This window comes from Mytilus edulis, chromosome 6, assembly GCF_963676685.1.
Source record: "Mytilus edulis chromosome 6, xbMytEdul2.2, whole genome shotgun sequence".
Classification (NCBI taxonomy): domain Eukaryota; kingdom Metazoa; phylum Mollusca; class Bivalvia; order Mytilida; family Mytilidae; genus Mytilus; species Mytilus edulis.
The window spans coordinates 70,428,407-70,445,250 of NC_092349.1; the positions used below are offsets into that span (position 1 = coordinate 70,428,407).

At 36.9% G+C, this 16,844-nt stretch overlaps 1 protein-coding gene across 4 annotated transcripts in view; it reads left to right on the forward strand.

Annotated features, from left to right (window-relative positions):
* LOC139528280 (phosphorylase b kinase gamma catalytic chain, skeletal muscle/heart isoform-like) overlaps window positions 1-16,844 on the forward strand; it is a 66,871-nt gene that overhangs the window by 27,185 nt on the left and 22,842 nt on the right. Inside the window, exon 1 of one of the 4 annotated variants that reach the window (XM_071324186.1) lies at window positions 3,680-4,715. The exons of the other annotated variants lie outside the window; for them this stretch is intronic. Within the exon in view, the coding sequence (XP_071180287.1) occupies window positions 4,528-4,715 (188 nt within the window). The 5' untranslated portion in view covers window positions 3,680-4,527. Of the gene's footprint in view, window positions 1-3,679; window positions 4,716-16,844 lie in introns of those variants that run through there. 4 annotated transcript variants of the gene reach the window in all.

Consider the following 16,844-nt stretch of genomic DNA (forward strand, 5'->3'; position numbering starts at 1 on the left):
CTAGTTGTTGCAATAGAATGACAGCTATATGTTGTTTAAATTGTTACAGTGACATGACCAATTTAAAAAAATAGTATATATATGTAATTCCTTACAATATATTTTACATGAATTTCATAAAAATGCTTTACAAATGTGTGTGTTTGCTCAAAAAGCCATGCTTTAAGAATGTGTGCATATTTGTTCAAATGGTCATGCTTTAAGTATGTGCTCACATTTGTTCAAAAGTCAAACTTAAAGGACACGTACATGTATGTTTGTTCAAAAAACATGCTTAAAGTACATGTTTAGGTAATTGATAACTAACACATTCCAGTTGTAAAATCAGTTGTATGGGTAGGAGTTCATACTTGTTTGCTAAATACACCTAGAATTTGATAACATACAACTGTATTACTTACCCAGTGATAGCGTATCTTTTAACACCTTTATAATGCCAAGAATGTATCCTGTTTAAACAAACTGCATTCCCCAGTTAGTAATCCTCTCCCAAAGTAGCTGTGCAATTTCGAAAGTTTTTGATGAGTGTCTGTCTGTCTGTCTGTCTGTCTGTCTGTCTGTCTGTCTGTCTGTCTGTCTGTCTGTCTGTCTGTCTGTCTGTCTGTCTGTCTGTCTGTCTGTCTGTCTGTCTGTCTGTCTGTCTGTCTGTCTGTCTGTCTGTCTGTCTGTCTGTCTGTCTGTCTGTCTGTCTGTCTGTCTGTCTGTCTGTCTGTCTGTCTGTCTCTTACATTAAAGGAAATATGTTATTACAACTAATGTTTCTTTTTTGGCTATGAAGGTATATGTATATATTGTAGTATAAGCCTCTTTTACATTATTTGGTAAACACTGACAAAATGTACATACTTGAAATGATAAAACTTTTTAAAAAAATTCTGCAGACAAACAAAATTGTTTAAAAAAAACAAGGGACTATTGGAATCTGGAAAAATCTCATAAAAAATTTATGATGAAAACTAACCTTACTATTTATGTGGCAGATGTAAAAATTGATTACAGGGTCAGTTTTATCATACTATATCAATGTATATCAGGGTTATTAGATTGTTATCTATCCTGTTAATATAGTTATCATAGGTTGATGTCATTGAATATCTTTGACACAGATATTTTGGACCTTAATAAATCATCATCTCATTTTGTTGCAGTGGTATGAAACCCTATGAAATGAAAGTTGTTTGGTAGGAGAATTTTTTTCCCAGACCACCCATTCTTAAAAGAAATTTCTTGTCTTTAGGTCATTTATAGGGACGTAAAAGATATGCCTAGTATCAAGTTTCTTACATATTTGATTATGACTTTTAAACAGCTTACGGACATGTAAACCTAGTATTTAGAGGCTAATGATAGGTAATATTTTATAGAAAAGGGATTTGATCATTTAAGCGCTTATATATACATGTACCTGATAATACAATTATGTATATAAAATTTCTAAGAAACAATTTTTAGAGGTAGAAATAACAAAATGATTATTGGAACAAGAAAAAATAAACCTTCATGATACGATCCAAGCAATCCATAAAAGGGAAGACTTGTTGTATGTACTGGCTACTGTAACATATTTTCATGTGGAGTTTAAAAATTATTTAAGGTTAATGCACTAAAACAGTTGAAAGCAATATAGCAATACATGTACCATTGTTCTACATTTTAAACTAGTGTAACAGTTGATAACATTCCAACAAGGTTTTAAGTAGAGGTTGTTAACCTAAGAAGTTTGTATTGATTGAAGTCCAAATCAGAACATTCTGATCAATAAAACATATTTATATGAGGTTGCACTGACATTGAAGTCCAAATTAGAACATTCTGATCAATAAAACATATTTATATGAGGTTGCACTGACATTGAAGTTGAGTGCCAGTTGTATGATTGAAGTATAATGTTTAAATAAGTACATCAAGTTGTTCACTCATAAAATCTTTATTCCAGAGCTTACGAGTGGAAGGGTGGGTCCTTTTATATAAATCTTTAGAAATACTCAATTTTGAATTCCATGTACAATCGTGTGTTCTTATGTGAATGGACCGGAGAAAAATTCATCCCTATTATAACTCATCCCAAAAAAAATCCTTCATCAGAGTTCATCATGAAAAATATTTCCTCCTTGCAATTTTTTTTCAACCCTACAGAGATTCAAACATTAGATGCTATTATGAATAGCTTTCTTACTTAAGCCTGATAATGGGGTATTGGTCTGTTTTATTATACTCCCTAGGTCACAGAGTTGTTTTCTGAAAAGTTCAATTGTTCTCTATCCTTTTGTCTGTTTGTCTGTCCATAGCTTTTGTTATTCATTTCTCAGTTTCAATTTGAGGAACTACAAAATGCAAGTTTAAAATATTATTTCATCAGATCTTATAAAAATAAATCAATATCAACAACAACCAGTAACAATCTATGAAATATTTTGTAATTTAGATGCAGCAACAAAATTTACCTACTCACAACTGAATATATATGGAATATCGGTGACCCTAGATAAAGCACCCTTTTAAATTTGACATAGTAAACTCATTCTGAAGAATGTTTAATTCGTTCACAAGTTTAAATTTCCCTACAATTAGATATGCAAATTACAACCAAGGGAGGTCATTGACTTCAGTATCAACAAAAAAACATTATTTTTATTTTATTAAAAACATTATTTGAATTTTAGTTCATTTATATATATTTTTTAAAGTTCAGTATGAAGTCCAAGGCATTTGAATGGGGACATATAGTTGGAACCACCTCCCCCTTTTATCCTGGGTTAGGAACCCCCTTTTTCCTATCAAAGTTGACTGTGAAAATTTTACTGAAAAAGTTTATTGCATCCCCTTAAGGAGTCCAAAATCAGAACTAAATGTACTTGTGATGTGGTCAACATCTTTACAGGACCAATAAATTTCAAATTTGATAGAATTGACCTAATAATAATAATTAAATTCTCTATTTAACCTAGAGCATATATTATATTGTTTCCAATGACTTTTTTCTAAATGTATAAATTTGTGTGTGTATATTTCTATCTTCAAAGAAGAATTTCACCTTTCTGTACTGTGGAGAAGACGTTACTAAGTTGAAAAACTTGTGTCTAATCCCTTTGTCTCTTTTTGGAACAATAAAATATGTTTAAACTAAACTATCTTCAAACAATTCCAGTGTATATAAACCTGTTTTTTTTTCATTGGAATTTCACCTTTCTGTACTGTGGTTAATAACACACATGTTTGAGGTCAAATGTTGTTATCATGCTTAGCTATTGGTCAATTTTATTAATTTATCCTGTCTTTAATTGAGGACAAAACTTACTGTAAATATTTATGTCAGTTGGTTACTGCAATCAATGGAAAAATTATGGTTGATCCTATTTTAAATTATTAAAAAGTAATAGCTTTCTAAGCAATTAAGTTTATATAGTTCCAGTCCAAACTGGTAAAGCATTTTAGTAGAGTTTTATAGTCCAGTTCAGACCAGTTAAGTCCAGCCTAGTGCAACCTCCAGTCAAAATATTACTTATTCCAACAATTTATGTCAGTGCAAATGTCCCTAAGGGATTGTTTTATATTAAAAGTGTGAAAAAAATTCCATGTCAGTTTTTTCAAGAGAGACCTCAAATTAGTACATACAACTGCACTATGATGTAATCCTGCAGTTGTTTGTGTGGGTGTAACACTGTTAGTTTGTTGTTCTAAATATAGATTGACAACATTTACAGTGCATGTGTATTTACTTGGAAACTTTTTATTAGTAAAGTTGTCACAACAGCAAAAAAGTATACAATCGGATACGGAAATTAGCTAATATTATATTTATATCTTATATCTATACACTGTATTCAAACATTTTGATAACATTCAGTAAGATATTTCATCCTGTATATAGGAGCACATGGGAGTACATGTGAGGACTTTGACATAGTGACCCAATTTGACCTACTTAACATATACAGCAGTGTAACCATGTGGTTTTATGCCGGTTGGTAGTTTTTAAAGTAGTGCAGTTCTTACATAATTATTGGACTAAGTTAGTAACTGATTCATTTTATAATACTTAATCGATGATACATGTTGTCTACTTGTAAGATTTCCCAAGCTACTTTCAGTTTAGTTTTGTTTCTAACTAAAGGATCTTAGCTCAGAGGATCTTAGTCACTTGGATATATTTGACTCAAGTGAAATAACAAAAATCAAAACGGAAAGTGAAAATTTTAATTAAGTAATTGTATTTGACTGTGTAATTTAACAAAACAAAAGTTTTAGAAAATTGATTTTATTGAATAATTTGGATTTAAATTCATCTTTGTAATTAGTCACTTTTTAAAAGCACCAATTTTTACTGGTGATCTTTAAAGTTTGTGACTTTGAATTTAGATACTGATTTGACCTTTATTGTTGAGGTGAGGACATTCATTGAAGTGTACAAGACCCAACAGACCATGACATGTAAACATTGTATTTGATTATTGACTAAACCATGTGGTAGTACATAGGTATAGGATTAATCTGTATCTGTTGTGGGCAGTTAGTATCTTGCATTCAATGGGTAAACAAAGTGTGAAAGCAACGGATTCTCTAAAAGCACACAAACTCCCTTATGGCCACATTAGTGTGCCAAAGGAATTAAGACAATTATTGGAGACCAAGGATAAAGTGTATGACCAATATTCTAAAGAATTTACTACTTCTAAAGGGACCAGTCAGTTTAGGCTTGAAGAAATATGTGGCGTGTAAGTAAAGTTTTTTAATCAATTTTTTTTCCCCCTAAATTTTCCATTTATTAGATTTGTGAAGAAAGTCTCACTTTGAGGAGGACAGATTTTTAGTCACCAATTGGTGTTAAAAGGTCATGTTTAAAGGTAAATGTAGTAGGGTGTAAATGTACAGTTATTAGTTCTTGTGTCTTGTTTTTCTCATTACTAAAGGAAATCATGCACTCTGGTATATTGTTCAGATGTAAATTTTGGTAATTTCCAGAGATTGAGTTAAAAATGTATTTTCATGTGTACTTGATTTGTGGTTTAAATCTATTTCATTACGGTAATATACATGATATACGCCTTCAGATAATTTTTATTTAGTTGAACACTTAAAAATGTGGTTAAACCTTGTCCAACAAAACTTATAAAAATTTAGGCTACCCCACAAACTGAGCCACAAACATTTAAGAGTTTAAGATATTTCTATTCAGTGGTACATGTGATAGACTATGGGGATAGAACAGACACAAATTAAATTTGTATATGATTCTTAATTGGAAATTATCTCAATTTCAATAAAGACAGTGCAACCATAGAAGAAAGAAAACTTTCAACAAAATTATGCTTGTGATTAAAATTTCAGCTAAAGAAGCTAGATTTATTATAGATTTTAATATATATGTTATTATCAATGTTTGCAAATACTTAGAATGAGTGTTACTCAGGGTTTAAGCTAGGATTTTGAGGGCTTTAGTCACTTTTGCGCGCTATTAAAATCAACCTTATTTTGTGTATAAGCAATAGAACAATGATGTATAGTATTAGCTTCATCTTTTGACTAATTAGTCAGATTTTAAGGGATTGAGGCACCAGCATGATTGGCAGTTATTGTATGATTTGACTGTATTGGCTATTATTATGAAAGATTCTGACATGGAATCACAATTTCTCTTCAGTTTATTCCAGGGGTCATTCCTGAACAACAAAAGTTGGATTCTATTTTTTTAAACAAGGAATCACAGCAGAAATCAATTTGCAATGATTATTTCACTGCATAATCATTATCCTTATAAAACGTCTAAGTCGATATTTGGATATCATTTCTATCAAGTTGGAAATGTATTATATCCTTTTTGGAACGATTATAATGACTGAAAGGAGGTTGTTAACAAATCAACAATAGATCACGTTTACTACTTTCGGTTTTAAAATGAAACGAAAACGGGAAGTGACACGTGGATAATAAATTCAAAACGAGTCCGGATTCATCAGGAAATTATTATTTTTCGATTTAAATTCCTTTAGTAAGAGATATATATTTGTCTCTCTCGTTTAATTGATTCTAAATGATTTCGTATTTTACGTTTTTAATGTCTATAAATAGTCAAAGGGATAGTGTTGTGTAATATAGTATAATGGACGTGACATTACTATGTAGACAGTACGGTAGTTAGATATACCGCGTAGTCCGGTTCCCGGGATGATCCATTGATAACTACCCAACTCAGGATAAGATCTCGGACAGTTACCAGGTAACGAGAGTTGGCGTATTGGCGGGAGTATAGTACAAGTACTAAGACTTAACCAGAGCGTATCAGAGTATATTTGGTGAGTTAGTACAATTAGGAGCATTGTATTGTATTACGTATATTAGTATTAAGTGATAATACTCGGAAATCACATCACTGGCGCTTGGCGAGCAGGGTTTCCTGCGGAAAAGAAGAATTTGGAGCGAGACACAGAAGTGAGTAGTCACGTGTAATTGCGGAGTTCGTATTGCTACATGTAGTATATTTATGAAGTGTTTGAACACGGATATACAATAAGCATAAAAACTTGCGTTAATTACAGTGTTTACAAATTGTTTTTGCATAATTGTTACACGTTTGATAAAATTGTCAACTTTGCCCGGAAAATGGCGAAATTACCCGGCAACAGATAAATTTAGCAATTGTCCGAAAAAATAGCCGTTTTTTGTGTGGATAGCCACATAGCACATACACATTGAATTTTTTTTTTTTTCTTTTCTGGTTCAGCAACCAGTGATTTAATTAAACTGTATTTGTGTTAAAATAACATTATGGCAACATTAGCTTTTCAGCAGCAATGCATTAAAATCAACAGCTGTTCTTATGAAGAATTAAGGTTGTTGCCTGGTGTGGGAAATGTAATAGCTGACAAGATTATGTCTATGAGAGAGACACTTGGTAATATTCAGCCTGAGCATCTTATGGAAATACCAAGACTAAAAATTACTGAAGCATTGATAGATTTGATAGATTTTTCACCGGTTATTCAGCAACCTGAGTACACTTCGCAGCCACAATTCAGTTATGAGGTACAAGATTATGTTGACATTGGTGAGGTGAAAACAACTGCATTTCATTCAGGATATTCTAAACAAAATGCAGAAACTCACGACTTTTCAGATTCAGACACACCTTCTGATGAATATTTGCTTAAACCTGAGCATGAGGAAGTCAAGCGTGATTTATCACGTCCCAGTTCAGCAATGAGCAAAATTTTAGATTATACAATGCAGCATGGAGACCATCGGTACTCATCAAAAATCTCCAGACCAGATGAAAAGAAGTCGTTATTTCAAACTGAGTGTGACGATCAAGATGAAGTTCAAGATTTTGCTAGTGATAGACAATCTAAGCCAGAAAACATCCATAGAACAGATAAATTAGGGTACACGAAACCAAGTATCAGATTAAATGTTGAGGAAAATATTGACAGTCGTGATTATTCACGTCACCAAGCTACCCAGCATCAGAACCCACAGTTGGGATGGCAGCAAGGTCCAAATGAAAATATTGAAAACCGTGATTATTCACGTAACCATAATCCAAATCAGAAGACATCACAGTTGGGATGGCAGCAAGGTCCAAATGAAAACATTGAAAAACGTGATTATTCACGAGACCATAATCCACATCAGCAGACATCACAGGTGGGAAGGCAGCAAGGACCCATTGAACACAAATCTAGAACAGAAAGGCCTGTTCCAGTCCCAAGACGTCATCAACGGTTAGAATCACATACACCATCAACTATAATTCCTCGTAGGATACCTTCACCTGAAATTCAACACAGAATACGTATACCTTCACCAGAAATCAGACGCAGAATACCTTTACCTGAAATTCAACGCAGAATACCCTCACCAGAAATTTTTAGGGAACCAGTATATTCCTTGAGAACACCAAACCCAGCATACTCCTCTACAATGAACAGAAATATGTATACACCTAGACCATTTTTAAGTTATCGTGAGTCACCACAATTAATGCCACCATCTAAACCAAAATCAAAGAACTTAGAAATACCAAAAGGACTAAAGTATGATGGTGCATCAAGTTGGAAAACTTTTTACACAAAGTTTCAGAGGTATGCTGATCGTTTATCGTGGACTACCACGGAACGAAAAGACCAATTGTGTTGGTGTTTACATGGCAAAGCAGGTGATTACTATGCAAATTTAATCGACAGGGACCAGGGCGTGGATTATTTTGATGTAATTCACAAACTTGAGAAAAGGTTTAACTTTCAAGACTTGCCTGAGACGTTGCAAGTGCAGTTCATGAGTGCACGTCAAAATGCAAATGAGAAATTGGAAGATTGGGCAGATCGAGTTCTCTCGTTAGCCTGTAAAGCATTTAGAGATCTTCCTGACAATTATATGTACACACAAGCTATCTGGAAAATATGCCAGGGATGTTCAGATAAAGAAGCTGGTCAACATGGAGCCACAGCCAGACCAACATCTGTTGAAGCAGCAATCGATCAGATAAAATGGTTCCAACATAACCACACCGCTATATTTGGTAAACCAACAGGCAGACGTGACCCAACACCAAATCAGGATGAACCTAGTTATGATTATGATAGCGACCTAGCTGTTCACGCTATTGGTAAGACGGACACAAAGTCAGAATTGTCTAAACAAATGGAAACATTGCTAGAAAAGATGACTGCTATGGAAGCATTGCATAAACAGGAAATAGGCGACCTTAAACAGCAGTTTCAAAAACAACAGCAGGCAAAACAGTTCCCTGCACAGAATGAAGTCCAGCCAGCAGCTCAACCATTTAGCCAGCAAACTAACAAGCAAGGTAATCGCCAACAATGGCGTAACAGAGATAATAGGCAAGATAACCAGCGTCAATCACCATTTAAAAGGCGCTGGGGACCAATACCACCTGAGAAATTAGCAAATATGGCCTGCTATTTCTGTCATCAGTTTGGACACATACAACGAGACTGTCCTGAATTACAGTCGCCGACAGGAAATAGTTATCCAGATTCTTTAAACCAGAAAGAGTCGGGCTAGAGGGCGGAACCCTGACTCAGTCCACACCTAACCGCCTAACATTGAACACTATTTCAAACGATATTAACAAGACCCCTGTTTCGGGGACTACCCCGTTAAAAACATGTGACAATTCAACATCTACAGATACTTTGTCTAATTCACCATTGCACAAAACGCAGCCTGATAATGATTTACAGCAAGTAATTGACCTTCAGATGCAAGATCCTGTACATTTAGGAGGAACTATTTGCCAGTTAGGTTCAGCATCGATGCTTCGATTCACATTAAAAGTACAGGGACAGTCAGTAATTTCGGTAGTAGATACCGCAGCGGAAGTAACAATAATTTCCGACAAAGTTTTCGAATCTTTCATTAAGAAACCACCAATCAAAAGAAAAACGACAATGCAGGCAGCAGGGCGTGGTATGCATATGGATGCATACGTAGTGGGACCAGTCGAATTGAAAATTGGTGAAAGAACATATAGGACAGATATTTATGTTGCGCCTATTGATAATGACATGCTATTAGGACTTGATTTTCTAGTTAGAGCAAAAGTAATACTAGATTGCAGAAAATTGGTATTTTTCATCAATGGAGAAGCATTACCTATGATTCATGGAGATGTTGGACTGGTACCGCCTGTGAACGCCATAGCAAGAGTTGCTAAAATTACCGTTCCACATAGAACAGTCATACCTCCTAATTCAGTTGTACAGTTAGAGTCAGATTTGTCGACAGAATTAACAGATTTTATAATTGAACCTAATAAAGAGATAGATTTGTTAATCCCACGTGGTTATTACAATGCTAGTGTTTTGCCATGTGTTAGTTTACTGAATGTAACAAATAACAAGATAGTTTTACAAAAGGGAACTCTTCTAGGCGAAGCAATTGAAGCTGATGTAGTTGAAACGGGGCCAGCCCCGTCAGTAGCAACAACTGCAATAGCCAGAGATAACAACCCACTACCGGAACAGTTACAGAACATATTGGATAAATCCAGTACACTCACTAAAGACCAACAGTCCAAAGTTGCGAATTTACTTCATGAATTTGTTGATGTTTTCGCACTAGATGATTTTGACTTGGGAACATTTAGCCACATTGAACATGCGATTGATACAGGTGATGCACGCCCTATCAAACAACGAATAAGGCGAACACCCATGTGTTTTGCACACGAAGAAGAAAGCCATTTAAAGAAAATGTTAGATGCAGGTATAATAGAACCATCTATATCGGAATGGGCATCTGCGCCAGTACTGGTGCGCAAGCGTGATGGCGCCGTGCGCTGGTGTATAGATTACAGGAAATTGAATTCCGTGACGAAAAAAGATGTCTACCCGCTTCCTCTCATAGACGAATGTTTGGACACTTTGGCGGAAAATGAATGGTTTTCAAAATTGGACGCAAATAGTGCGTATTATCAGGTAAAAGTGAAGGACTCAGACAAAGAAAAGACCGCCTTCATCACTAAATACGGATTATTCCACTTTGTCCGAATGAGTTTTGGTCTTTGCAATGCCCCAGGGACATATTCAAGAGTAATGAATCTCGTTCTCCGAGGATTAACATGGAATGTTGTACTTGCCTTCCTAGACGATATTTTAGTTATGGGAAAGACTTTTGAAGACCATTTACAGAATTTAACATCAGTTTTTGAACGTTTCAGAGAGTATGGGCTGAAATTAAAACCCAGGAAATGTGATTTCTTTCAAAAAGAAATAGACTTTTTAGGCAGAACAATCAATAGAGATGGTATGTCCATTGGCAGTGAATATGTTGAAGTTGTCAAGAAATGGAAAGTACCTACGACAACCAGAGAGGTTGAACAATTTCTAGGCTTTGCCAATTACCATAGAACTTTCATAAAGAATTTTGCAGATCTGTCTTACCCTTTGTATCAATTGACCGGTAAGAAACCGTACAAATGGAGAGACTCAGAGCAAGAGGCTTTTGACCAACTTGTAGAGGCATTGACAACTACTCCTTTATTGGCATTACCCAACAATAAAGACCCGTTTATTTTGGACACAGATGCTTCCAATTTCGCAATTGGAGCAGAGTTGATACAAATCCAAGATGGCGTAGAGCGTCCAGTTGCATACGGAAGTTTTTCCTTGACCCATGAGCAAAAGCGGTATTGCACCACAAGAAAAGAATTGCTTGCGGTAGTGAAATTCACCAGACATTACAGACATTACCTTTTAGGACGGGAGTTTATAGTCCGTACAGACCATAGCAGTTTAACATGGTTGTTGCATTTTAAAGAGCCACAAGGACAACTAGCTCGATGGTTAGAGGAGCTAAGCCAGTATCACATGACGGTAAAACACAGGCCAGGTAAAAGACACCAAAATGCGGACGCATTATCACGTCTGCCAGATTTAGCCTGTCCACAGAATAGATTAGCAGCTGGAAACATGCTAAAACACAATCTACCCTGTGGAGCATGCGATTACTGTACTCGTGCACACCAGAGTTGGCTTGGATTTCAAGAAGACGTAGATAATGTTATTCCTTTAGCTTCCAATCAGGACTGTAAAAGTTTTGAACCTATAGGACCACACACAGTACTACCGAGTTCTTTGATTTCTGATGACAATTTACTGAAACAGGACAATACCCAACATATACATGTAATTACAGAGGACAATACTAGCCCATACAGTTCAATACCACAAGATGAGGACCAGAACGTGACTAGTCGCGTGAAGGAGAATTCAAGTACATTTCAGGTCCAGCAACAAGTATTTGAGAGTACAAATCAAGATATAGTAAACCAGAACCAAAATGTTTGTCACAGTTCAGTTGAAATAGTCACTACACCACTTGGTATGTCAGTTTACGCGACATATTTGGACTTCCCAAATGTAAATGCCATTACTGAGACAGGTATAGAAGCTAGTACTTATTCACCAGAACAATTACGAGATTATCAGTCTAAAGACCCAGACTTGGAGTTAATACTGGTATGGTTCAGGGACAAAACAGAACCATCAGAAGCTACAATATTCAGATGCAGTCCAGTAGCTAAGAAATATTGGATAAACAAAGATATGTTTTACCTAGACGATAATGGAATATTGAGAAATTTAGACAAGAAAGACAGAACACCAAGACTTGTGGTACCAAGAGATCTTGTTGAACAAGTGATATCATTATGTCATGATATTCCTGCTGCAGGTCATCAAGGTATGAATAGGACCACATTGAGAATTAAGGCAAAATATCAATGGTATGGTATGACACAAAAAATAAGAGACTTTGTCAAAACATGTAGTACATGCAATCTACACAAGAAGCCAAACAGAAAGGCTAAATGCCCGCTTACCCAGTTTCATGCAGGTGCACCAATGGAGCGAGTCCACTTAGATTTTCTAGGACCACTGCCAGAGACGAAATTTGGGAATGCCCATGTATTAGTTATGGTTGACCAGTTTTCCAAATGGATGGAATGTATTCCGTTGCCAGCACAAACTGCAGAACATACGGCAAGAGCTGCAGTGAACGAGTTTTTCTCTCGTTTTGGATACCCATTTCAGGTTTTTACAGACCAAGGACGCAATTTTGAAAGCAAGCTTTTCAAATCCATCTGTGAAATCTTGCAAATGCACAAAGCGAGAACTACTCCGTACAGACCATCATCAAACGGACAAGCAGAACGTTGCAACAGAACCTTAATGGACGCAGTCCGTTGCTTCGTGTCTAAACAACAAGACAATTGGGATGAACATTTGGCACAGTTGGCAGGAGCTGTCCGATCGTCAGTAAACAGGAGTACTGGTTTTACGCCAAACATGCTGATGCTTGGGAGAGAGGTTAACCAGCCTGTTGATTTATTGTACAGTGTTCCTGGTGCTAAAACAGATGAGTCACAAGATGAGTATGTGATGAGACTCCGAGATGCAATAACATCTGCACACGAAATAGCGCGCAATACGCTAAAAACTACCCAGAATACCATGAAACGTGATTATGATGTACGTATTCTGGAAAGAGAATACAAAATAGGAGATTTAGTTTATGTTTTAGACACAGCAAAAATTAAAGGTAGAGCGAAGAAATTGGACCCACCTTGGAAAGGTCCAGGACTTGTATGCGAAAAATTATCTTCGTATGTTTACAAGATAAAACTACAAAAATCCGTACTGACAATAAATCATGACCGTTTAAAGCCATGTAAAGACAGAGAAGTACCACCCTGGTTAAAACAGTGCCAGCACCGGTTACAGGACGGTGAAGATGTGACTAAGGCGACTAACCCAGACTTGTACTGTTTGTGCAGAAAACCAGATGATGGACTGTTTATGATACAGTGTGATTTTTGTAATGAGTGGTACCACGGAGCCTGTGTAGATTTGACACCAGAGCTGGCGGACACTATGGTAAAATTTAGATGTCCACGGTGTCAGAACTCTGGCACCGCAAGGTAACTTTACATATTAAGGCAATATACCAGTAGTATGATGTATATATTTAGCATATGTTATAATTAGCTTTTATTGTGTTTTTCAGATTGTGTATTTAGGATTCATTATGAGTAATAAAAGGCCAAGTAAAGATGATGCAAACCATTGGCCTACACCTTCAGAGGCATATGAAGGAACACCATTGCCTTTCCCCCCGGGAGAACAGCGGGGAGATGAACGTGAACGTCACGCCCAAGAGGTAAAGAAAGAACCTGACGATGTTCTGGATTTACATGATATTAATTACATCGACTGGACTGACATTCAAGTCCAAGTTCCACGTCCTCAGGAGCCTACAGAAGAGAGTCATTCACCTATGGTCCAAGGGGAGGTGGAAGGTGATTTGCCTACGGGTAGAGTGGTGGAAAAACGTGATTCGTCACGTGTGATCCTGACCAAAGAGAAACCAGATCTGGTTATCTCCACCGGAGAGTCAGGTAACAGAGCAGTTAAGGTTCCAGAAGATAAGGGGACTCCGGTCCCAGAGGTAATTACTCCGAAGCAAAAACAGGATGCTCAGCAGCCAGAGACAAAACACTTTGAAGGCAACAAGCACTCCACTTGTCCTATACCAACATGTGGAGAATCTACAAAGAAAATGAAGCACCACTGTTGGGTGTACCATTTGCCGTATATTTTCAAGGACTTGCCACTGGACAAATTTGAGAAGGAGCCCAGTTTCCAGAAATTGAGGGGAGAAGCCATCCAAATGTTAGCTTGGTGGATTGTTGGCCAACGGGCAACAGTGTATGACTTGGTAAGATACGTAAATTCAAATAACATTCTGCCGAGAAACTGTACGATGATGCAGAGGTGCCAGGACCAGATGCGCAATGTGACAGCCGTAATGAACTGGTATCCACCAGCGGAGGATATATATACCATGTATCCAGTTAATTCGCCAGCAGTATTGATGCAGTGGCGCATCTTGATAACGCTGCTAGCACAGTTGTCACCAGCAAGAAGGGCACAGTTCCGAAGAATAGGGTGTGATTTCGTTCTACCCCCAATGGCACGACAACAGTCTCCAGTGAAGAGGAAGGCTGAGACAGCCGTAAAGGTGCCAGTGGCAAAGTCATATAAAAGCAGTCGTCCAACTGAGGGACGTATAAATCTAGCCAATCAATCGGGCAGGGCCCGTGAGAACAAACCACCCACTGTTTCAACTGTGGTGAAAACACTTACCAATTTACAAAATCAACTTGCAGGCAAACCCCTTGATGCAAGGGAAATACTGAATAGGAAGAGACAATCACGGGATTCTTCCCGTCCTGTCGATACCAAAAATCGAAAAACAGAAAGTCATCCTGTTCCACAGGTATCAAATCCAGTCGTGGACAAAAATAACAACGTTAACAGAATACAGAAGGTGACCCTTGTATCAGAGGCCTTTGACAGCCATTTCCATTTGGACAGGGCAAGTATTTTGCTAACCGGTTCCCTGGAGATGTCTGTTGAACAATATCTACAGGAAAAACTAATTCCACAGCCAGATATTGCAGTAGAGGTGATTGGAGGAGTACTAGTATACTGCGATCCGGATACATATCCGCAAGTGTTACCAGACACCTCAAAATGGAAGATAGCCATAGGGCTGCATCCAAAAGCTGCACCCTATTTCAACAACGATCAGTTTATGGCAATGCAAGAGGCATTGACTGACATGCGTGTATCCGCACTGGGGGAAATCGGGTTAGACAGGACCGTCAACCCCATTCACTGGATGTCCCAGGAAAAGATTCTTGATAAACTGTTAGGTTTGGCTAGCCCAAACAAACCAGTGATTCTACATTTGCGTGGCCAGGCCACGGAGACAATGTCAGACGCTGTGTATACTAGAGCGTTGGAAATTGTGCAGAACAAGTGTGAGCCAGAACAAAAAATTCATCTCCATTGTTTCCATGGGAGTGCGAGACAAGTGGAGACTTGGCGTCGCGCTTTTCCGAACACTTATTTTAGCTTTTCTTTAAAGGTCAAAAATTTCCATGAAGATCAGATAATGGCAGCCAGGAATGTCCCAAACCATCGTATTTTGATAGAGACTGATTCACCATATTGCACTATCCCATCTGACATACGGATTAATAATCCGCGTAGGATTGGACAAGTTGCGATGATTTTAGCAGGCATCAGGAGCCAACCTGTGGCCGAGATATTTGCAGTCACAAGGGACAATGGAAAAAGCTTATATGGCTAAATAGAGGACTATTATGTATGTATTGGTGTAACAACCTGCAGGAGACAGGTTAAATCAGACATGTATATATAGGATGTATAAAGCAGATTAATGTGGACTTATGGATAACGAAAATCAGTTGTAAATTTTGATTGAAAATTAGATCATCAGTGAAGATTGTTTACATATATCAAGGAATGATATGCTAGTTACAAAGTGAATCCGCAAAGCGATAACGGAGAAAATGTGAATTTTGAAAAAATATATATATATATAGGTGTGTTGTTAATATGTCGATCAACATTGGATTATGCATTATTCAAGAAAGTTGGAGATTATTTTTTTTTATCCCCGTGGTGCAACCAGACGGGGTGGACTAAAGGACTATAGTGAAAATTCAAATAGGAAGTAAACTCACTCCTTTCAAAGTGGGGAGGAGTGTTGTGTAATATAGTATAATGGACGTGACATTACTATGTAGACAGTACGGTAGTTAGATATACCGCGTAGTCCGGTTCCCGGGATGATCCATTGATAACTACCCAACTCAGGATAAGATCTCGGACAGTTACCAGGTAACGAGAGTTGGCGTATTGGCGGGAGTATAGTACAAGTACTAAGACTTAACCAGAGCGTATCAGAGTATATTTGGTGAGTTAGTACAATTAGGAGCATTGTATTGTATTACGTATATTAGTAGTAAGTGATAATACTCGGAAATCACATCAATACTTTCACGCATGCGTAGAACACAATACAGGAAGCACCTGATTAAAACATTTCTCGTGAACTTTTTGAATAAACACATGAAAGTTCTTTATTTTAAATGGAAATTGTTGAAAGTTTTTGATGAAAATTTAAATCAAATATGACGAAAATGCCTTCGAATGACGAATCTACGACAAACTAACTTCAGATTGTGATCGTTTGGGATATATTGAAATTCAAATGCGAACTGTCCGGGTTGTTATATTTTTGATTAAATGACGAAATTATACTCCTGGTTGTTGAAATGCCGACTGACTGATTTTCCTGGGGAAATAATTATGATGGTCATTCAATTATGGGGTTAATTAATAAATTACGGATAAGTGACCCATCTGATGGCGATAAGCGGATTAGTTGTAATCACAACTTGTAACACCTGTTGAAAATGTTAATTACCTGGAGGTCATAAACTTGTCAAAAAC